The following is a 22,946-nucleotide window of genomic DNA, read 5'->3' on the forward strand; positions in this document are numbered from 1 at the left end:
CCGGACACGTGTAAACTCGTGAACCGCTATTCGCCTTAAAACGGGCTTAAAAAAATTGCATGACACGAAGTTAAATCCCGCGAGCAATCTAGAGCGAGGAATGCAGTGCTTCACATTTGGTGTGTACGCAGCATAATGGGGTGTACACACCAAACAAAGTCATTGCAAAGACATGAAAAGACACAAATTCGTTTCGGAGGGATGTGAATGACGCGAATTGGGTGGTCCAATTGCCGCAAAAACAGGCACTATTCGCCTTTTAACGCGTTTTTGCACCAGTTGAAAATATTAAACTCAAGCAAAAAATTCGTATGACACAAAGTTAAATCCCGCGAGTAATCTAGAGCGATTATCGCAATGCTCCACGTTTGGTGTGTAAGCAGCATAATGGGGGCATGCACACCAAACGCGAATTAAACGATTTGCTCGAGTAGATTACATACAAAGTCATAGCAAAGATGTGAATAGACACAAATTCGTGGAGGGGGATGTGAATGACACAAATTGGGTGGTGCGATTTTAGCAAACATGCGCATGACCCAAAGTTAAGTCCAGTGAGTAATATTAAGCGAGGAACATGAAGAGAATACATATTTCGCGTTTGGTGTGTACGCCCCATAATGTTCCAGGTGCATAATTTTTCCAAATTCAGATTTATAGGTTTATTGACTCAACACTCAGTGACTAAGTTAGCAAACAATCTCTGACACATGAGGAAGCATGTGAGTATTGTTTAATTTGAAATTAAATTATAAATGTAATTTTTATCAGTCTTTGTGTTAGGTAAAGTCAAGCTATACAAAACGAAGAATTTAAACCTCACGTGCAATACCATCTACATGTAATATCCTCAGCATTCATTACAGATGCAAAGTCATAGTAATGTCACCCAACAGTCAGACTTGCATGGTGATGTCTCCCCAGTGGTTATTATTTAATCAGCAGTAAATGGTCTTAATTAGTAGATTAGTCTCTTTCCAATTAGCCCACTCTCTAATAGCCCTAATCTCAATTTGGAGAACAGCTGCTGTGTTTTTGTTTCTGTTTTGCCATCATTGGACTTGTGAAAATATTCAAACTCATGCCTTCCTTTATTCTCTTATTTGCAAGCTGAATGAGACCTTTGAGGTCCATTTTATTCTTTATTGCCTTTGTCCCTCTATCCAGCTTGGCTTCTAATTTTAGTACAGAAAATTAGTGGTCACTTTATATGCGTGTTGTGTGACTGACACAAAAAAGTGCTGGTTGTGAGAGATCAAGTTTGGTGTTATCTTTCACAAGTTTTAGACATTTTATAGTTGCCCTTTGTACCTCAGGCGTGTTCTGTTACTTATGACTCATGGGGGATTTGGTTAAATTGTATTGTGCTGGCCAGTAGCAATGTTTATTTGTGTTTCATCCTCTAGTTCACTAAGTGAATTATGCAAATAAGTTTATGTCGTAAAAATGAACACATTTTATGTTATATGCAATTTGCAAAATGCATTTCTCGTTTTTAGAAGTTTGATAAAACTTGATTTGCTCCAAAAACAAATACACTGACTTAAATTACAAGGAGCTCCTCAGAGTAAAAAAAGGCATAACTTACCTGCCCTGCACTTTGATGTCCGAGATGGCGTAGAAGTATCTAGAGAGGTTGTTCTCATCCACCATCGTGGCTCCGGTGGCAGGCCGTAGGAGTCTGATGCGAAGGTCAGAGAGCGTGAAGAAATCCCTTAGGTTCTTGGTGGTGTCCAGCTGCCCGTACAGAGAAGCCATGTTGTGCAGCCTTGGGCCGGCGAGAAGGGCAAAACGATCTTTGATCTCAAAACGTACAGTCTTGTCATACTTCCACACGTAGCCTGTTGAATAGGCCTCAGTACAGATGATTTCCAGCATGGAGGTCGGGGTCAGTTGGTGGACTGCTTTTGGCTCCATTGTAAAAGCATCCAAACAATCAGATGCATAAAACTGGTAGGGCTGCCACGTGCGGCCGTAATCCAGTGACTTCTCCAAGACCATTTGCTCAGGTCGACCGGACTCAAAAGTGAGGACGATGTCATCTGTGAGTTCTATAGTTTTGTTCCAGGACAGAGTGATGTTCACCTGAAGGGGCTTTGGGTATTTCTTCCAGGATGTTGACTGCCAGAACGTTGTGGGGTTTCGTCCCTCGGAGTCAAACATGAGCTCGGGAGGATGGGCGAGCTCCTCTGTCTCAGCATCGCATTCATTATTACACATATATGGGTTTTCCTGGAACACAGAGATTGAAAAAAAAATCTTTTAATTTTCACTTCCAGAGGTGTTTTCATACATTTAGTGTTCTCAGAGGTGGTTTTAGTTTTCTTTTTAGCAGAAATGACATACAGCTACAGGTCATTATAAAAGGATCAAACCCATAAAGGTTTATAGGGACATTCATTGCTCCTACATTTTTAAATATTTCCCCAAATCCTCTTAATTTCTGACCATTACAAATGGTGGCATTGTCCATGAGTTAGTGATTCACATTTTAAGTAAAGATATTAAGAGGCTAATAATGAACACATTTCTTGTTAAAACACTTTTATCTAACTTCAGTCTCCATTAACACAATAAGCTGGACACTCTCATCATTCCTGAATTGGTTGCTGAATGTTCATTGTGTGCATTCAGTGCAGTTTGTCTCATGAGAGTCACCGTGTGAAGCTCAGTGGTTACCCACTCACAACCACCCAAATTGCAAATGTAATTGATATTCCTGCTCGTTGGCCAGTTGGAATGGGATTGGAATTCCGATGAGTGAAGTTATAGGTACACACAGAGCTCCATGCATTTTTCATGGGCATGTGTCTGCCCTGCACCGCTGAGCCTCTGTGTTTCAGATCAACCCTTTCATTAACATTCAGCACACCTCTGAGCTGTAGCGCAAATGACAATCAGCAATGAACTTTAAGGAGACGGTCATTCATTTTCAGCTTTCTTGTATGAATGTTTGATCGCCTGCAATTTGCCATAAATCATGCTTTGTGTTAAGGTAGAAACAGGTCTGGAGTACAATTACAATAGATGCATAACAACATCTATAAACTCTTGGGAGAAAATATTCTGCGTTGTTTATGAAATCATTTCACTGCTGTCAGGGGAGAAGCTGACAGATTGTGATGCTTTCTCCCATCAAATTAATTGTCTTCTCTGTGTTGTTGGATCCAAATTTGTTTCTCGTGTTTGTTTAGGCCAGGAATATCCGGAGGGAGATTAGGACGAAGATGATGTGCTTAGCAAAGGCGGTTGTGACTATATAATTCCACATGGGCTTGAACGCTTATGAGACAAAATTATCACATGTATTATAAACACATCAAAAAGATCTTAGCATTTTTATAACTTATTTAGTAATCTTCATGTTGTTCCAAATCCGAATACTTGTTTTCCATGCAATAAAATTATTTTATTTTTTTCCATACAAAGACATTCTACAATGAACTTTGGCAGCTTAAAACTATCATAAAAGTTCATACTCTCTGACACATCATGGGATAACAAGTACTGTGCAAAAGTCTCAGGCCACCATTCCAGAATTAGATTTGTTGTTTTTGCAACGTTATAGTGATCATATATAATTATTTCTCAGTATATTTAATAGAATACATCCAGAAAATACAGGAAACGTGTATATAGTATTAAAACTGTATAAAAATGTAAACTGATGTGTCACGTTTTTAGGGTAAACTCCCCTTCCGCTTGAGCAATAGCAGGAAACTGCAGGATCTCTTAAACCTAATTGAAAATAAATCCTAATTTCTAATTGTAAAGAAATTCATCTTTTTACTTCATTCTGCTCAAAAACGCTCAAGATGTGTTTAGTGCCAAGAGAGGTCACACTAAACACTGATGATGCCTAAAGAAGACATTTAGTCCTTAAAATAAAATTTTTTATACATATTTTCTGTTTGTATCTTAATAAAATAGATTAAAAAATGAATATGAATGGACATTAAAACTTCTAAAACAACAAGTCTGGTGGTGGTGGCCTAAGACTTTTGCACAGTATTGTATCATGCCTGCGAGAGCTTTGTGTGAGAAAGATTAAATTTGACTGGAAATTAACAAAAAAAAAATATTTTTGGATCCTGGCCTGTTCACTATGACCTGTAATTAAGGAGTTCAGATGCAAAGCACTCTAAGGGCGTCTGACATGTTTTCTTGTTAATATTTATCAGGCTATTTTATTTAGGTCAATAATTTCACTTTAATGGCAATGAAAAGGTTATTAGTCACTAACTGAAATGTCTTATTTACACAAATGTCACATCAGTCATTTAATAGTTTTTTTAATCAAATTTGACTGTCTTTCGCTGCAAAACCCTCCAATGGGCAAATAACACCAAATGCATTTTAAACGCATGGAAGCGCAAGGTGCCCCTCATTGCCTTTTTTGGTAACTTTAAAAGTGGCGCAGCTTTTTATTTGCTAAGCAACCACCAACGCAGCTGTCCTGTAAATCAAACAGTAAAGCGTGAGCACACTTTTGCTGTAAACTGTCTTATTAGCAAAAACTCTAAGAAGAGGACGTTTGCTTTGACCTTGATCGAGGGTGAAAAAACGAACACCACGAACCACTCGGTGAGTAGTACAGTTTTGAAAATGAACGTTAAGTGTTGTTTAAATTACATGTTTGTGCATGGTCATTGACTTCCATTCTGAAGCAGTCAAAAGACGCTTCTAAATGAGTCAAAAACTCAAGACACGACCCATTGTCAAAATTTCTGTGTCCATCACTGTAGTTCATCCAAAACAAACCAGAAATGAGAATCAAAGTGTTAAATACCGGAATTATCCTTAAAGTAGTGTCCGCCTCTGCATTTTGCGCATTCACGTCGAAAGGTCACGCCTTATGTGAAATGCATGTTTGCTAGGGGTGTCACGATTCTCCAAATCCTCGATTCGATTAAATTTTTTTATTCTAAGGACACGATTCGATTCGATTGCTATGCCATTTTTAGACTAGACTTTTATGAAATATAATGTCTGACCTTGAACCCGGCCATGTTAGTCGTGCTGCCTGTGAAAAATATGGTACACGCACATACCTGATAAAACGAAAATTCCTGTAGGTACTTTGCACCTTAAAAACGCGCTTTTATTACCGTCAGATGAGATTGTGAGACTATACCCCAATAAGTCATGTTTAAATGCTGTTTTCATAACTCTTAAGAAACTGAAAAAAGTTGTTGTGAAAGAGAAACGACCGGTCCTGTCACAGACCCTGCTCTGCTGTGCACGCACCCGTGCTTTGAGGAGGGAGGCGCATGCTGTTTTTTGTTTCCCATGTAAAGTGTAAAAAGTAGCTTGCGTGGTGTCTCCCGCAAGGGAAGCAGACCGGACGTGACATAGGGGCGTGGCAGCATCAACGATTCCATTTTTTTATTCGAAGTTCGAGTTTGTGACTTAATTTCGATTGATTACGGTTTAAAGTCGAAATCGTGACACCATTAATATTCGTGGTCCATTTTAAACAATAAACTGACACAAAGATGTTAATTAGTATAATTTCACATACAACAATGCTGGAATGGTCCTCTTTCTCCACACTTGTAACTTGTAAATACTGGAGCGGTAGTTTTGCAGATGTCATGCGTGACTTTTAAAAATGAATATGTAATGTGTGGGGTCACGCTGGGGCTTCACAAGGCTAGTGCAAGACAAGTAGTTGTGGCTTTTGACGATCATTTTGCTAGATAAGACCACTGATCTATATAAATGACTGGATTGCACATAGAACGCTTGACGTAACTGCGTGAGGTGAAGCCAGAGCAGAGTTCAAGCAGCCATCTTGGTATACCCAACCAGCAGAGAGCGTCATTGACTTCCATTCAAAATCATGATCAAAATTTACCCCCTTTACAGCGTATCGGTTACACAAGGTTTATTTTAAGGATATGTGTACGTTAATTATTTGTTAATTCTGGTGTTCCCTTTCAGTCGGTCACTACGACGTCACGTCGTGACCGACGAATTGGGAACCGCTCCGCGGGTGACCTATCTACTTCGAGAACTATAAGAAACGCCAATGAACTTGGCATGCAGGTATTTGCATAATGCCGGCGCCGCCCCGCCAGGTGCGTATATAAGCCGCAGGTGCACAATACCAAATTAGCTTTTTGCTTCGAAGCCGGCAGACATCTGCTCTCGAGAAGCTATACTGATCTTCGTAGATCCCTGTTCTTGGAGGAAAAAGATCTCAGCTTGCTGAAGTTGGTTGGGCAAAGACACCTCAGCGGAGGCTCGCAGTGTTTTCTCCACCCTTTCTCTCTCTCTCTCTCTGTCCCTTTTAAGACTTGAGTTGAGTGAGTGCGTTTGCCTCTCCCTGTGTGTTTCACCAGCTCGCACAAAAAGAGTGATTTCCCTAAAAGAGCAGCACGTTTGAGCTTTGTGTCTTTTTAAAGACAGTCACTCATTCGTGTCACGGTCGGGTGCGTCTTTTTAAAGATGGCATTCCGCCCGTGTTCCGTTTCTGGATGCGGTGTGTTCATCGCTCCCCGGGATGGCCACGAGCGCTGTGTTTCGTGTCTGGGGCTCCAGCACGCAGAGGCAGCGTTGCGTGATAGTTCATGCTCCACTTGTGAGGGCATGACTATGGCGGATTTGCGGAGACGGGTGTCGTTTCTCCGGGAACGGCACCCGCCTTCCAAGTCTGGTGCTGCTAAGGGCGCAGCTACCAAACTTGCGAAGGATGACCTCCGTATAACGGTGCTGGGTCGGTCTGCTGGTTCGTCCAGCAGCTCCCAGCGCCCTGATCCGTTGCCAGCGGAGGTCCCGATGGAGACGAGCGGCCCGTGTTCTACGGTGTCCTCGCGCTCTGTCGAGCCTCCACCGGACGCGATGTCCACCGTAACGTCGGAGGGGGGGTTGTCAGCCTCGGACGTCGATCCAGATCCGCTCCCGCCTTCGGGTCGGGTTGCGGGTCCTGCGTTCGACCCCGAGATGGCAGCCATGCTCGCTCGGGCGGCGGCGGCGGTCGGCTTGGAGTGGACTGAACCTCCCCCACCTGAACCGTCCCGCCTCGATGATTGGTACTTCGGGGGTGCCAGGGCTTCTCAGTCCTCGCCCCCGGTGCCCTTCTTCCCCGAGGTGCATGAAGAGCTGACGCGGTCGTGGAAAACCCCGTTTTCCGCCCGGAACCGGCCGTTTCAGCCTTCACCCCTCACCTCTCTCGAGGGTGGAGATGCCAGGGGGTATACTGGTATCCCGTCAGTGGAGCGGCCGGTCGCGATGCAGTTGTGTCCGGCCGGTGTCGCTTCCTCCTGGCGGGACCAGCCTACTCTCCCCTCACGGGCTTGTAAGCAGTCGTCGGCGCTGACCGGTGCTGCTTACAAAGCTTGTGGGGAGGCAGCTTCAGCCCTGCATGCCATGGCATTGCTGCAGGTTCATCAGGCTAAGGCTCTGAGGGACCTGCACGCGGGAGGTCACGACTCGGCGGAGTTCTCTGAACTGCGTGCGGCCACTGATCTGGCGCTTCGTGCGACCAAGGTCACCGCACGCGCCGTCGGGCGTGCGATGTCTACCCTGGTAGTCCAGGAACGCCATCTCTGGCTGTGTCTGGCGGACATGAAGGATGCTGATAAAACCCGGCTCCTGAATGCTCCGGTTTCCCAGACCGGCCTGTTCGGCGAGACGGTCGAGGAGTTTGCGCAGCAATTCTCCGCGGCCAAGAAGCAGACTGAGGCCATAGCTCAAATCATGCCGCGTCGGAAGCGTCCTGCGCCTGCCCCGTCCACGTCGGCGCCTCAGCCTGCTCCTCGCCGAGGGCGTCCTGCGGCGGCCGCCTCCGTTCCTCCCCGGGGCTCTTCTAAGAAGCGAGGAACCGGTCGCCAGCAGCCCGCCCCGCCCGCTCAGCCCGCTCCGAAGGGTGGAAAGAGGAGATCGAAGCGGCCCTGAGACGGGCGACCTAGAGATGGAGGGGATCGCTCTTCGGGAGATGGTGAAGGCACCACTCCCCCCACCGGAGGAGGGCCGGTTGGGGAATCTTTTGTTTCATTTTTCTGTTCCGCCGACTTTTCAGTCGGCACCCACAATTCCACAAAAAGAGCGAATTCCACTTCCATCTCTAGGTCTTCAGATGAGCGCCGGAGACACGAGCGGGCTCATAACCCCCCCTCGTTCTCCGACTCATCAGAGGAGTTCGAGAGCAACGCACGGGCTCATAACCCCATCGCGCTCTCTGACTTCTCAGGGGAGAGAAGACCATCACGGGCTCATAACCCATCGTCTTCCTCCCCCTTCGCCAGAGGGTGCATCGAGTGGCGTGAGGTGTCTTCAGCAGAGCCTCCCTTACTCACCCACCCAGCAGCGGACTCAGGTGAGTGTTATCATGCACAACACTACTGTCGGTGCGGCCAATACGCACACACCGGCGATCACCTCCGTTGCGCCCGCCGCGGGTACACCGATCGTGCCTTTAGTTCCTCTCGCACGGTGTCTGGGGGCGTGGGAACAGCTTCCCAGCCCGTCGCGTTGGCTTTTACGCACGATTCGTCTCGGCTACGCGATCCAATTTGCCCGGCGTCCCCCCAAATTCTCCGGCGTTCGTTTCACTACGGTGAGAGCTGCCGATGCGCACGTCCTCCGTGCGGAGATCGCTGTCTTATTGGCGAAAGACGCGATCCAGCCGGTCCCTCCAGCCGAGATGAGGTCGGGGTTTTACAGCCCTTACTTTATTGTACCCAAGAAAAGCGGCGGCTTGCGACCGATCCTGGACCTGCGTTCGCTGAACCGTGCACTTCACAGAATGCCGTTCAAGATGCTGACGCCCAAACGCATATTTCCATGCATTCGTCCAAACGATTGGTTCGCATCTATCGACCTGAAGGACGCGTACTTTCATGTATCGATTCTCCCCCGGCACAGGCCGTTTCTCCGCTTTGCGTTCGAGGGGCGAGCATACCAGTACAAAGTCCTCCCATTCGGGCTCTCTCTGTCGCCCCGTGTATTCACCAAAGTAGTGGAGGGGGCTTTAAAACCCCTGAGAGAGAGAGGTGTGCGCATTCTCGCGTATCTGGACGATTGGCTAATAATAGCTCAAACACGTCAGACGCTGTGCGATCACAGAGATTTAACTTTAAAACACCTCGCTCGTTTGGGTCTTCGGGTCAACTGGGAAAAGAGCAAGCTTTGCCCCGTGCAGAGAATCTCTTTTCTCGGTATGGAACTGGACTCGATCGATTTGACAGCTCGTCTAACAGAAGCGCGTGTACAGTCGATTCTGACTTGCCTGAATACATTCAAGAGCAAGAGCGCGGTCCCGCTGAAACAATTTCAGAAGCTCCTGGGGCATATGGCAGCAGCCGCAGCTGTAACTCCGCTCGGACTGCTTCATATGCGACCGCTTCAGCATTGGCTTCACGATCGAGTCCCGAGGAGAGCGTGGCTGCGCGGCATTCACCGTGTTATCATTACACCTGCGTGTCGTCGCACTTTCACTCCGTGGTCAGACCGTGCGTTTCTCCGAGCCGGTGTGCCTCTGAGACAGGTCTCCAGGCATGCAATAGTATGCACAGATGCTTCGGACACGGGGTGGGGGGCCACGTACGATGGGCTTGCGGCTTCGGGGGTCTGGACGGCACCCCAGCTGCATTGGCACATAAATTGCCGAGAAATGTGGGCTGTATATCTTGCGCTCGTCCGTTTCAGCAACGAGTTACAGGGCAAAGATGTATTAGTTCGCACAGACAACACTGCGACCGTGGCGTACATCAATCGTCAAGGCGGTTTACGCTCGCGTCACCTGTCGCATCTCGCCCGTCATCTCCTCACTTGGAGTCAGAAGAATTTGAGGTCTCTTCGTGCCATTTACATCCCGGGCACGCTCAATGTAGAGGCGGATGCGCTCTCTCGGGCTGCGCGTCCCGGCGAATGGCGACTCCACCCCATTGCGGTTCAGCAGATTTGGAGACGTTTCGGCAAAGCGCAGATAGATCTGTTTGCTTCCCCAGAGACGACCCATTGTCGCCTGTTCTATTCACTAGCCGACGACTCGCTCGGCGTGGATGCATTGGCACACAGCTGGCCGCGAAACATGCGCAAATACGCGTTCCCTCCGGTGAGCCTCATTGCGCAAACCCTATGCAAAATCCGGGAGGACGAGGAGAGCGTGCTGTTGGTGGCACCGTATTGGACAACCAGGAGTTGGTTTCCAGAACTCTCTCTCCTCGCGACAGCCCCTCCTTGGAAGATTCCCCTGAGGAAGGACCTTCTTTCTCAACAAGAGGGCACATTATGGCACCCGCGCCCCGACCTGTGGAACCTCCATGTGTGGTCTCTGGACGGGGCACGGAGGATTTGAGTGATTTACCGCAAGAGGTATCTAACACTATTGCTGCAGCGCGAGCGCCGTCTACGAGACAGGCTTACGCGCTTAAATGGAACCTGTTTGTCGACTGGTGTTCTTCCCAAAGTGAAAACCCCCGAGAATGCCCGATTAGTGTTGTGCTTTTATATCTCCAGCGCCGTTTGGAGAATAGGCTGTCACCATCCACTATTAAGGTCGATATAGCTGCGATATCAGCTCACCATTCACCCGTAAACGGTAGGACAGTGGGTCAGCACGACCTGGTCATTAGATTTCTTAGAGGCGCTCGAAGACTGAATCCTTCGCGTCCTCCCTCTATTCCTCCATGGGACCTGTCCTTGGTGCTGAAATCACTCCAGGAAGCCCCATTTGAGCCTCTGCATAGTGTGAGTGTTAAATTTCTTACTATGAAAACATTAACTCTCCTTGCTTTGGCTTCTATTAAGAGGATAGGGGATATTCATGCATTTTCGGTCGATGAATCGTGCCTTCAGTTCGGGCCGGCTGCATCCAGCGTAACACTGAGACCCCGGCCCGGCTTTGTGCCCAAAGTTCCCACCACTCCTTTCAGAGATCAAGTGGTGAACCTCCAAGCGCTGCCTTTGGAGGAGGCAGACCCAGCCACGGCTTTGTTATGCCCTGTTCGTGCACTACGTGTGTATATAGACAGGACGCAAAGTTTTAGGACCTCAGATCAGCTCTTTGTTTGTTACGGTGGTCAGCAGAAAGGAAAAGCTGTCACCAAGCAGAGGATGTCCCATTGGATTGTGGATACTATAGCCCTTGCATATCAAAAGCAGAATGTGCCTTGTCCATTTAATTTACGTGCTCACTCTACACGCAGTGTGGCATCATCTTGGGCACTGGCTCGCGGTTCCTCGCTAACAGATATTTGTAGAGCTGCAGGCTGGGCGACACCTAATACGTTCACAAGATTCTATAGTGTTCGTGTCGAACCGGTTTCCACTCGGGTTCTTTCTACTAACTAGTTAAGAATGCCGAGGGTCGGCTCGTGTGTCGGCTTGGAGCCTCTATTTTGGTGCTGCACATCTGCACCAATATGGAAGGCCATCGGGGCAAAAACGTCTAAAAAACTGTTTTTGCCTCTCCTCCACCGCCCTGATAGCTGGTGTTGCGGAGCATCCGCTGTCAACCTATCACTGATGTATTCTCTGTAAACCTGTGTAGGCTAGGCGTCCACATTTGTCCCCTACGTGGGGTTCATTTGTGTGTATACTCCGTGGGGTACTAATCCTCCACGTTTTCCTTAGCAGAGCCTGCTCTGCATCTCTCTGCATACTATGTTTTGTTCAGAGACTTTTATGAGCAACCTTCGGTTGTTTCATAATTTTATGTCATCCATTCAACCTTCTTAGGGGATGGCTTCCGCAGTGTTCTAGCTCCGCTCAGTTTAGACGCTTCCCCAGTTCGCTGCTTCACTATCGTGGGTTAAGGAACAGGTAGTGACCGGCCTTCTGCATTTGATTCTGCAACTGATTAAAACGCAAAATATACAACTTTCAGTAAATAACTATTTACATGCTTAGGACGTTTGTGTTGTAATAATGTACAGGGTAAGTTCACATATAAAACCGAAGACGAATAAAGTGATGTTTTATCATTAAAATCTGATAACGTCCATTGATTTAATAGAATGTTTGGGTATACCAACATGGCGGCGCGGTGGCTTCACAAGTGTGACGTCATGCGCAATCCAGTCATTTATATAGATCAGTGGATAAGACCCTTATGCTTCGGTTAAGATTGTTTAGAGCCGTTTGAAACTTCAATTTTAAACTGCATTGTAACCGCAAACTGTTGAGGTCCACTAAAGTCCACTATATATGGAGAAAAATCCTGGAATGTTTTATTCAAAAATAGTCATTTTTTTCAGACATCTTTGACATCTTTGATAACATGGGGCGTGAGTAAATTATCTGTATTTTTGCTTATGAAAGTGGAATATTCCTTTAAGCAGATTTGAAGCAAAAACAAGAGCTTCATAACAAATTGCTTTTGTGTTCCACTGTAAAATAACCTTATGGGTTTGATACCTACAGATATGGAGTAAATAACGGCAGGGTTTTAACATCTGGGTGAACTATTCGGTTAAGCCTGTTGGAATGTGATATTGAATTACCTTTTCCCCTTTGTGTGTGAATTTAAATCAGAGCCACCTGCACATGTGACACACCGCACTATTGATTTCTCTTTCCGCCCGATCACAACACACACACACAGACTGATGCCGCTAAAACTCAGTGGCTTAATGGTGACAAAGAGTGTCAGAGACCTTCCAGTGGATTATTGTGCAGCTGTACCCTAACCAAAAGCATCGCGATCAATACTCTCTCTCTTATCTTTACACTTAGGTATAGAGTGGCCAGTGTTGAAGGTGGCTATTGAACAATCGATGTAGATTGTATTCCATATCATGCACGGCCTCTGTTAGAGGAGGAGAGGCAGGCAGAGACAGTGCTGGCGTTGCTCATTAGAATAGTTGACATCTCCATCAGCACCACTAGACCACAGCAGTAATTTCTAAAGCTGCTTTCTATTAATCCCTGTTGATTAGAGTACCACCACAGAAGTGCACATCACAGACACTTCAACAGAAAGGTCACGTCAGACCGGTCGCTAATGAGGTCCTGCCTCGTAAAGCTACAGGGGCAATCCAATATTGTGTCTGACTGAGACAGGAAGAGCGGGCCGCTGGTTTGAACTGAGGGTGTTAGGGCATTCATCATACAAGCCGGCGCTAATTGGAGTATTTGTGAGCTCTGATGAAAGTGTTCAATGTTATTACCCCAACTTACCCTAAGAGCGTCAGGAATTTTTTTAACAAGCTGTGTTCAAAAATGAAGTGAATTATGGTACAGAACTGTAGAATTCAACCATATTTTACATATCACGTGTTGAATCATTTGTTTATTGAAAAAGCCTTTCAGTATATAAGTAAGAGGTTGTGTATATTTTTTATAATATTGAAAAAAATCAACAAGCTTTTGTTATTATTACAATTATTCATTTTAAGTGAATTTTCATTTAAATTTCTTTTAAATTTTTTACAATTTGCCATTGTTATAAATTTTATTAATTTAATGTTTTTTAATGCATTATACTATAATACCACACTTAAAAAAAGCTGTGTTGTTTTTGAGAAATATTGCACAGAACACAAATCTGGGTTAAAAGACCTAATGCTGGGTTGCGTTTCCCAAAAGCATCATTAGCCAACGAACATCCTAAGTTCCATCGTTACTAACTTCGTTCAACGATTTGGTGTTTCCCGAAACCATCGTTCAAACGAACATTCGCAAACTGCTTTGCTAACTTGTGTCGTGGGAACGACAGCTCTTTACCTGTCGTTAGAAGCAATGTCCATGTTATCATCATATGTAGACTTACGTTGATCATGCTTTTGAACAAAATAAGCAAAAAAACATGTAGTACAGTCTATATCCATCATTCGAAATATATTACAATTTTATTTTACGCCTTTAAATTTGTAAACAGAATGAAAGCGCTGCATTTGAAAACTGCGCGTGTGCGAGAACTACGAACTTTATGCTGCGTTCCAGGCAAGTTTTTGAGCCCGTGAATTACAACTTCAAAACCACGACTCACGACTCTGAACTGGGAGTAAGCGTTCCAGGCAGCCTGTAACTCGTGTTTTTACAACCTTCTACCTGTGAAAGTGCACTGGAACGGCAGTCAAACCCGTGACTTCCCACCCGTGAACTCGTACTAGATCGATGTACTCCCAGTTTAGAGTCGTGAGTCGTGGTTTTGAAGTCGTGATTTACGGGTTACAGGTTGCCTGGAACACAGCATTAAGACCCTGGGGAATCCCTGTGAGGAGTGACGTTAGAGGGAACTTGCGCGTGAATTAAATATCTTTAAAATATACAACAGATAACTAAATCACGATAACAATAATCAGTCTTCCGATGGAATATATGTTATTTACAGAAATAATCTGACATTAAATACATTTGCACAGATTAATTAGTACTTCACCTCCCACGTGACATCATCAACTTTGTTGTTAAACCAACATGGTTCAAACAACGAATGTGCAACAAAGTTACTATGCTTTCGGGGAACAGTCGTGACAAGGTAGTTTGTTTCTCCAACCATGCATCATACTATGGTCGTTCAACAATGAGTTACGTCTTTGGTTGGGAAACGCACCCCTGGGTTGTTGCTTAACCAACCATGGGCAACATTGGGTAATTTTTAACCCAGCGCTGTGTTCTGTTCAATATTTATTCAGCCTGGGTTACAAACAGCCCAGCATGTTTTTAGAATTCAGTAAATAACATTTAAACAATGAAAGAAATCTGAAGTTTGGAGTTACAAATATTGTTTTTTTGCAAATATTTATGTTGTCACATGTGTGTGACACAATAATCATCATCAATAGCCATGTTTCCATGCAACTTTTGGCACAATTGGAATATCTCATTATACATTTATATATATATATATATATATATATATATATATATATATATATATATATATATATATATATATATATATATATATATATATATATATATAATCTATATATATATATATATAATCTATATATATATATATATATATAATCTATATGTATATATATGTATATATTATCTATATGTATATATATATGTATATATTATCTATATGTATATATATGTATATAAAGTTTATATTTCATTGTATTTAATATTTACACTATACTTAAAACGGCTATTTTACAATAAGTAGTGTTTCCTATTTTTTTTTTGTTCACAAGTCACAAAAACAGACAATGTGACTCATGAAACTAAGAACAGTGTTTGTACAGTATGTGTGAAGTGACCAAGCTCGGTGCTGGCATTCACTTGACATAGTTACTGTTTATATGAAGCAACACATATCCGACCTACAGTCTAAGCACAGGCACTACTTCTGAACAATGGTAAACACAAAAATAAAAAATAGCAAACACTTCTAAACCTCAAACATAAATGAATGTTAAACGCAAATGAGTCTTTCTTTTTACGGAAAACCACATAAAATATCAATTAATAATTAAAAAAATGCTCTTGTACTGCGAGCTCATGCAAAGCATTCATGGGAACTGGAAATCCTTCTCAACCAATCTTTTTAATTTATAGTTAACCTGACGTAAATTTGCTGTGACAGACTCTTTCTAAGCTTAAACTGTCAGATTGAATGCCATAAAACTCATTACAACCAATTATGTGCAGTGTTTGTGAAAATGAGGCTGTGTATTAAAATGACCTGCTTGGAAGTTATAAATTAAAATGTAGCTAAATTATATTTATTCGAATTTGTGAAACTCAAAGCGGTGAAATCGTTGAACTCACACTTTTAAGTTTAATAAACTTATTTTTACAGGTTTGAGTACAGTTTATTCATTTTAAATGAGTACATTATACTGTTCGGGTTTACAGGGTAGTTCATGCGCATGTTTTCTTAATGGATAAAAAATGTATCTGACTCAATTATGCGCATAAGATTTTTATGCACATTTTTCAAGTTTATGCACATCTTGCCATTTTCATCCAGCGTTTTTATGCGCATCTCCAAAATGCGCATAAAATAGGTGGATGGGAACATAGCTAATGTGACAAAAAAAAAAGTAAATAAAAACATGAGAATCACAGAGGTCAGGAAAAGTCTCTCTTTATAAAAACAGCACAAAACAATACTTTTTGACCTCCTAATATCCTTCCTAGACATTTGTTGCTGCTGGAGCAAGCAATGTTTCACTGTACAAGTGCCTATTAACTGGCCTTCACATTTACAGTGTTACACAACACGACCAATTACTACAAAAATATTATAAACCACAGCTAAACCCTCATTAATGCCTTGACTTTAAATATACTAACATATTTTTTCAATAAAAACAAAATTTTAGCAGCCAGTAGACAAAACATATTCCAGACAGTCAGACCTTTATAATGTTCAAAAATCTGAACAGAAATGTTTAAGCACTTTTATGAGGATACAAATGTGATATAACTGTAACTTCATGTATATTTGAAGATGAATTAAAACACAGAGATGCCAGGCGAATAGCAAAACACGCACCAGCAGACGTGATAGACATTAAGGTTGTTAGACTGACAGCCCTAGTCTCTCTTGATGTGGTCCGGGACAGAGGATGTGGATGAGGGACATAAATTTACTGCCCATTGACAACAGGACCTGATGAATAGGTTCAAGCTGCCCCACAAATCAGCTGAGGTGCCAAATGTTTGAGAATCAAACTCCAGATTACACACCATGTATACTCTGAATTCCCCATTGGTTACATGCAGACAGTCAGTACCTGCATAAGACATCCTTAATGCCTACGAAACAAACTCTTTATTAAACACTAAACAATCCAAAAAAGTTTTCCATTGAAATTGTTCAACAGGGACCCTTATATGCTTTTAGCTATACAGTGTGATTTTCTGTAAGTTTGCTTTAAACCAATGTTTAAATGCACTCTGTTTTAGTGTTTGGTTTTGTAGTGTAAGTGTATTCATAATATATCATGACAGCTGAAGAAAAGCAAATATTGTAACTGCAAAACTGCAGTTGTACAGATGAAATATGGGAGTGTTGTAATACAGATTCACCATTTAGACTCTTGATCAAGGGAGAGCCTGAGGAGGTCTGGCTTCACTGTCATGTCTGATTAATCATCCTTATTAATCATTCTCTTCTTCTTGTTGAATTTATGAAAGAAGCGTGCCAATATTTTCAAGCAATTCAGTTTCCTAAATGAAATGAATGTGTTGCTTTGTGTTGGTATTGAGAATTGTAATCCCATTATTTTTGTGTTTTTTAAAGGTCATTTATGACCATACTTTTGTGACCCAACCCCAGGTCAGCACAATGTCTGAAACCTAAAAAATTCTCCTTCCCCCTCACGTTTTCTCACCACACATCAGAAAGAATTCAATCTGTCCTTTTCATGCTCTTATGCGAAAACTTTTTTTTCAATTACTACAAGGGTTTTCACAAGCTACTATATGAGATTGAGTTCCCAATCTCTCCCAGAAGAACAAAATTGCTAAAGCTTATATTGATGTACGGTTATGGGTTAGATCAGAATCACAGGGATACATCACATCTTGCCTCACACAGACCTTAAGCAAGCTTGAGATGGCCGAAACTATAGCAGACTCTGTCAGGGCATGGGAATCTTAGCTATATCTGTGGTGATGTTGAGCCGTGCTGGCTGCAGGGGCCTGATAATGGAGAGGGCCGAGAGGAGGGACAGTGAGAGATTGTGGGTGCTGGCGATTTGACAGAAACTCAATAGCGCTTTAATGGTCCATAGTCATTGAGGTACTTTACTGCGGTACAGGACTTACCCCTACTGACCATGGAAGAAATGAGGCAAAACAGTGGTGCGCTCTCAAGCCAGCGAGACCTGCACATGCTGCAGAATAAGATCGCCGGTGTGGGCCTGACAGATTGCCAATAGGATATGTGGAAATCACTTCATTGGCCATAACATGAAAAGATTATGATAAGAACCTGAGCCAAATAAATCCCTGCAGGGCCATAGGGTATTATAGATCTGTAGCATTAGGTCACACAGGAAACATGATTCAGATCAAATGTAAAAAAAGATAGATTTTCCCAGTCATGCTGCTAATAGAGCGCAACCGTTTTTTCACCCACTTATTTCTGGAGGCAAGACAATGCAAATAATAAAAAGTGTTGCCTGCTCTTTTATCTAATTGATATTAATTTCACTGCACTTTCATGTTTTTTTTTCTCTAGTTTTTTTGCATTTAAAAAGCAGCATGCACTAGTAAATTACACAAATATTATGTGGCCAAACCGAAAAGGTCTAGGAATAAAGTCCCAGATTGTGATTTGATTGATCATCTATTTGATTGTGTTTATTATTTCATTTTCGTGCCTTTTGTTATTTCATTTAACACCAGCTTGTGTGGCATTTTAACAGGTTTGCACACACAAACCCCATTCACACAGCTCGTTGAAAATTCCCAGAAAATTGCCAGGGTGCCCTCTGTGTGAATGCAAATTGATTCTGGGATTCCTCCTGTAAGAGATTGCCCTAACATGTCCAGAATACAACCCGTGTGAACAAAAGGCAGGGACAATGCCGTAAGGGGCTTGTTGTAGTGAGGACTCATCCCATCGCAACAAAAAGTTATTATGCAGCTCTTTAACACGAAAAATGTCTGCAAACTGGAATGAATATCTGTGGTGAAGCTAATATCAATTCCCAGCATAATACAACAAAATGCGCTAGTTAATGATCGAATCTGAAACAAAAATGCAGGAACATATATTTTTTAGTCTTTATATCAATATTGAAGTTATACAAAATATAACTATGTACAAAAGTCCTGTACTCCCTGTGGTCTGTCTACACCTAGGGTACTCCAACATGATGTAATAATGGTTTTGAAAAATGATTTTGACATGTGACATACTGTATGAGCGGTTGAGGCAATGCTTTTGCGGTCTGAACAAAAGGCACATTCCTCCATGTTCAGCCATGGGCACTTTAAGCCTGTGAGAACAGCAAAAGGAGTACAAGCTTTAAAGTAAAGAGTAAAGAGTAACATGTTGTAAAGCAGGGGTGTCAAAACTTTTTTATGTTAATTTTTTTTGTTAATCTACTATAAGGATTTGCATTATGATTCAAATTAGTGAATAAATGACCCCTCCATATCATTATTGAACAGTGTGCTGCCCTTCAACTTCAGCAGGGGAAAATAGAAGAACTTTATTTTTTATTTTAACATTATGGGGTTGGGTATCGAGAACCAGTTCCATTTTAGAACCAGTTCCAAAAAACAACAACCGGGGAATCAATATGATGTGCGCATTTCGATTCTGTTTATCGATTCCTTACTTTTTCAATCATTCTGTTATCTGCCAGGACCTGCAATGAACATTCTCTCATTAAGCACTATGACTGACTGCAGCAAACGTTCAAAAGTTTGGTTAAACTTTGAAAAAATAGACTGTGGTATTGCCAAATTATATTTGGTGTAAGGAGGCAATACCCCTAATAGGATAAAACATCTGCTTCAACACGGCGTTAATCTGAAGCAATGTATCGTGTTTAAATCTCAATAGCAGCATCTCACACTATGGTACAAAACACAGATTCACCTTCGAATTAAAGATGCATGCTTCTGGATAAACTGACATATCTTTTGTAAGACAGACAATAAAAATTAGGCAGCTACAGGATAACATAGTTTATTTAAAATTATATAAATTTGAGGGCTTTCAAGTGTCACGCATTCAATGTGAGACACACCCATTTTAGCTAGTTCACACGCTCACCTTGTATTTCTCACGCTGAGGAGTAAGAAATACCTTTTCCCCTATATACAAATAATGGATGAGGCGCAGGCATACGCAGGAAGTTTTCTACCGGGAGTTCATAGCTGTCTCGAGTTCTTACATGTGCTCAACTTTGCAATTTGAAAACTTGAGAGCCCTGCAATTTCTATCATTCATTCTGGCACTTTTTAAAATGTCTTTTTTAGATGATCTGTCATGCTTAACAGTTACAGCTACTGTAACAGGCTATAGACTAAATGTGGCAAAAAATAAAATAAAAAATTCTTTAAAGTATTTGCTCTTCTTTTCTCTCACAAAAAATATTGGAATCGGAACCAGGAATCGATAATAACCGGATTTGATAAGTGGAACTGGCATCGGAATTGCTAGAATTAAACTCTATAGCCCTATACCATAGCCCAACCATTGGTGGCAGGTAAGAGCTTACCAAATTGTAAGCAAAAGCGATTTGCTATACAATCTTTGTAAACAGAATGCTTGCAGCTATGTTTGCATATTATATGTATGCATATGATCGCATGACTAAATTAGATTTTGATTTTAAATTCTGATCTTGAGGATTTGAGTCAAAATCTTTATAGCATGTGTCTGGAAAGTACATTAATTTTATTGTCACATAAAAGTTTCATGCTCCATTACCAAATATTGTATTTACCCAAGCAAATCTAAAATGCAAGATGTAAAATCAAGCTGAACACATGTAGAGGCTTATATCTTACTTTCCCTTTTTAAAATGAAAAAATCTGAATCAAGATATGTTTGATTTATAGAATCCTGTATTCATTTCCTATTGCCGGGGTTGTGTGGGGTTGTGTAGTGTAACCTTGAATTTCATGGTGGAAAGCCGGCCATGTTCGACCTTACAATGTGCAAATGACCTTTAAAACCCACCATCACCATTCTTCCATAGGTCAACAAAGGCACAATGTTGCTGTTATGTTGCAACCTTTGAACTTTTACAACTGCACTTCCCTGACACATTGTTTTACTTCACCCGTTTTATTATTTTATTGTGTAACATCAATAAGCTTTAGGCTACAGTATCTGTTTCCTTTTCTCAGCACAATATGCAAAGATAGTTTCTGTTAAACAAGTGACCCTTACTAATAATTTAAATATGTCACGCTTATGAAGAGAATTATACAACAGACTTGGGCTGATTAACCATCTGACTATTCATGTATTCCTGATTGCCACTTTACTGTAGGGTTATTCATAGAAATTTCATTGCATGATTAATGAGCTGTTTTTCTAATCAGCTCAGCTGTACTAGTGAAAAATGGAAGATGAGTTCAAGCTTTCTGACTCTTCATTCTGTTTAATATTAGGTCCCAAATTCCTCAAAGTTTCTGAGTGATGTTGAAGTGGCAGTACTACAGTACAAGCCCAGACCTCTGCAAATGTGTATTGGGACATCTTGCAATATACTGTAGAAGCATTGGGAATCTGCTAGGAGTCATTTCCTTTTTTTAAAGTAAATTTTTCAACATTATGGCTAAAAACATGAAACCAGTCCCATGATGTTAGGCTTAGATTAAAGATCACGGCTTGTATTATAAAACACCAAAATTCGAAGAAAACCTTTTACATGTACTGTTGGTTGGAGTGTCTGTATGAATGAAAAATGAAATCATTGTCCAGATTCATGAATGTTTCATGTTTGCCAGCAAATTTCTAAAACAACACAACTTTATATACCCTGTTCTTATGTATCTAAAGGGTAAAACTTTAGGTCAAGAAACCGGTTTAATTATTTGGTGTTGTGTGCAGAAAATTGACTGCTCAATAATTTATACAAACCTCCACTGTGCAGAATAGGCTAAAACTTGTCAATATTAATAATGATATAATTTATACCATTAGTCAAAAGTCTGGCTTGTCTCGAGACATTTTTGCAGTCCAATACAGTAAATTTAATATTTAATAGTGACAACAATTTACCCAAGGCCCAAAGCCCATATTGCATGTGCTTTCTAAAAGGCTTTTCTTTAAAAGTCCCAGAACATTTCTTTGGGTTTTAACATGAAGATCTCAGTAAACTCTGAAATTCTGTCATTCATTTAGCTTAAGAAGTGCAAATTGTTCCCGTTCATAACTATTTCACACATTTAATGGACAAGTTGCTGTTGCAATATTACAACAGGTGATGCTAATGGATTTGGGGAAGACTCCTTTTTGAGACACAAATTAATACTTCTTATGTACAATTCACAAAGCTGTTACCACCTTGTATTACTGCCCAAAGGAATATCCTGGGTTATTTTTCACCTAACATTTAAGTTAGCATCTATGGCATGATTATTGCAATTATAAGCTCATATTTTTGTTAAACTTCTTTTTTCAGCAAAAATATAACTTAAATTGTAAAACTGAGATGTACTATCGCTTTTAAGGAAAACACTACCGTTTTCAATGTTTTACTATGTTCTTACCTCAACTTAGACAAATGAATATGTACCTATCTTTCTTCAATGCATGCACTTAATCTTTGTACAGTGCATTGTAAATGTGTTAGCATTTAGCCTAGCCCCATTCATTCCTTAGGATCCAAACAGGGATGGATTTAGAAGCGTGTTTTAAGTTTGTTTTAAGCGGATAAAAAATTAGAACTATATTATATGGCCGCAATATATAATATAAATGTATATACTGTATAAACTAAGAACGCTTAGTAAGCATAATTCGACCTTGGCGCGCAATAACATCTTCACTCCTGACTACTACCCCTCTCGCTCAAACTTCAGTCAATATTACTACACCCAAGGTCGAAGTGTTTGGTGGCTTCTAAATTTATCCCTGTCATTCCTAAGGAATGAATGGGGCAAGGCTAAATGTTAACACATTCACAACGCACTGTACAAAGATTAAGTGCACATATTGAATAAATATAGATATGTATTAATTCGCCTAAGTTATGGTAAGAACATAGTAAAATATTGAAAAACGGTGGTGCTTTCCTTTAAAATAGACATAATTCCTATTGGATCATTTTACAAATTAATATCAGAATACTGTAGTTACGTTCCATGTATTCCTGGTCCTTTCTAAGTGTCCTCAGGTGTATTGTTTTTTTACAATGGACTGGTTACATGCATTCTGCATAAACAAATAATATTACAATATAATACCAAGTGCACCTTGGTGCAATATGTATGTTTAAACAGAAAGTAAAGTTCAATGAAATTTTTTTTCACTTTACTTATGATTTCTGACACCATGCTTGAGTTTGTCAGTGTAGGGCAACTCTCCATTCACCTTCTACTGCCAAACCTACCCAGGACAC

At 41.7% G+C, this 22,946-nt stretch overlaps 1 protein-coding gene across 3 annotated transcripts in view; it reads right to left on the reverse strand.

Annotated features, from left to right (window-relative positions):
* ntng1b (netrin g1b) overlaps nucleotides 1–22,946 on the reverse strand; it is a 64,714-nt gene that overhangs the window by 29,133 nt on the left and 12,635 nt on the right. For all 3 annotated transcript variants that reach the window (XM_065276090.1, XM_065276091.1, XM_065276089.1), the window contains exon 3: nucleotides 1,589–2,232. In XM_065276090.1, coding sequence (XP_065132162.1) covers nucleotides 1,589–2,232 — 644 coding nt within the window. The remainder of the gene's footprint in view (nucleotides 1–1,588; nucleotides 2,233–22,946) is intronic.

This window comes from Paramisgurnus dabryanus, chromosome 6, assembly GCF_030506205.2.
Source record: "Paramisgurnus dabryanus chromosome 6, PD_genome_1.1, whole genome shotgun sequence".
NCBI classification, from domain to species: Eukaryota; Metazoa; Chordata; class Actinopteri; order Cypriniformes; family Cobitidae; genus Paramisgurnus; species Paramisgurnus dabryanus.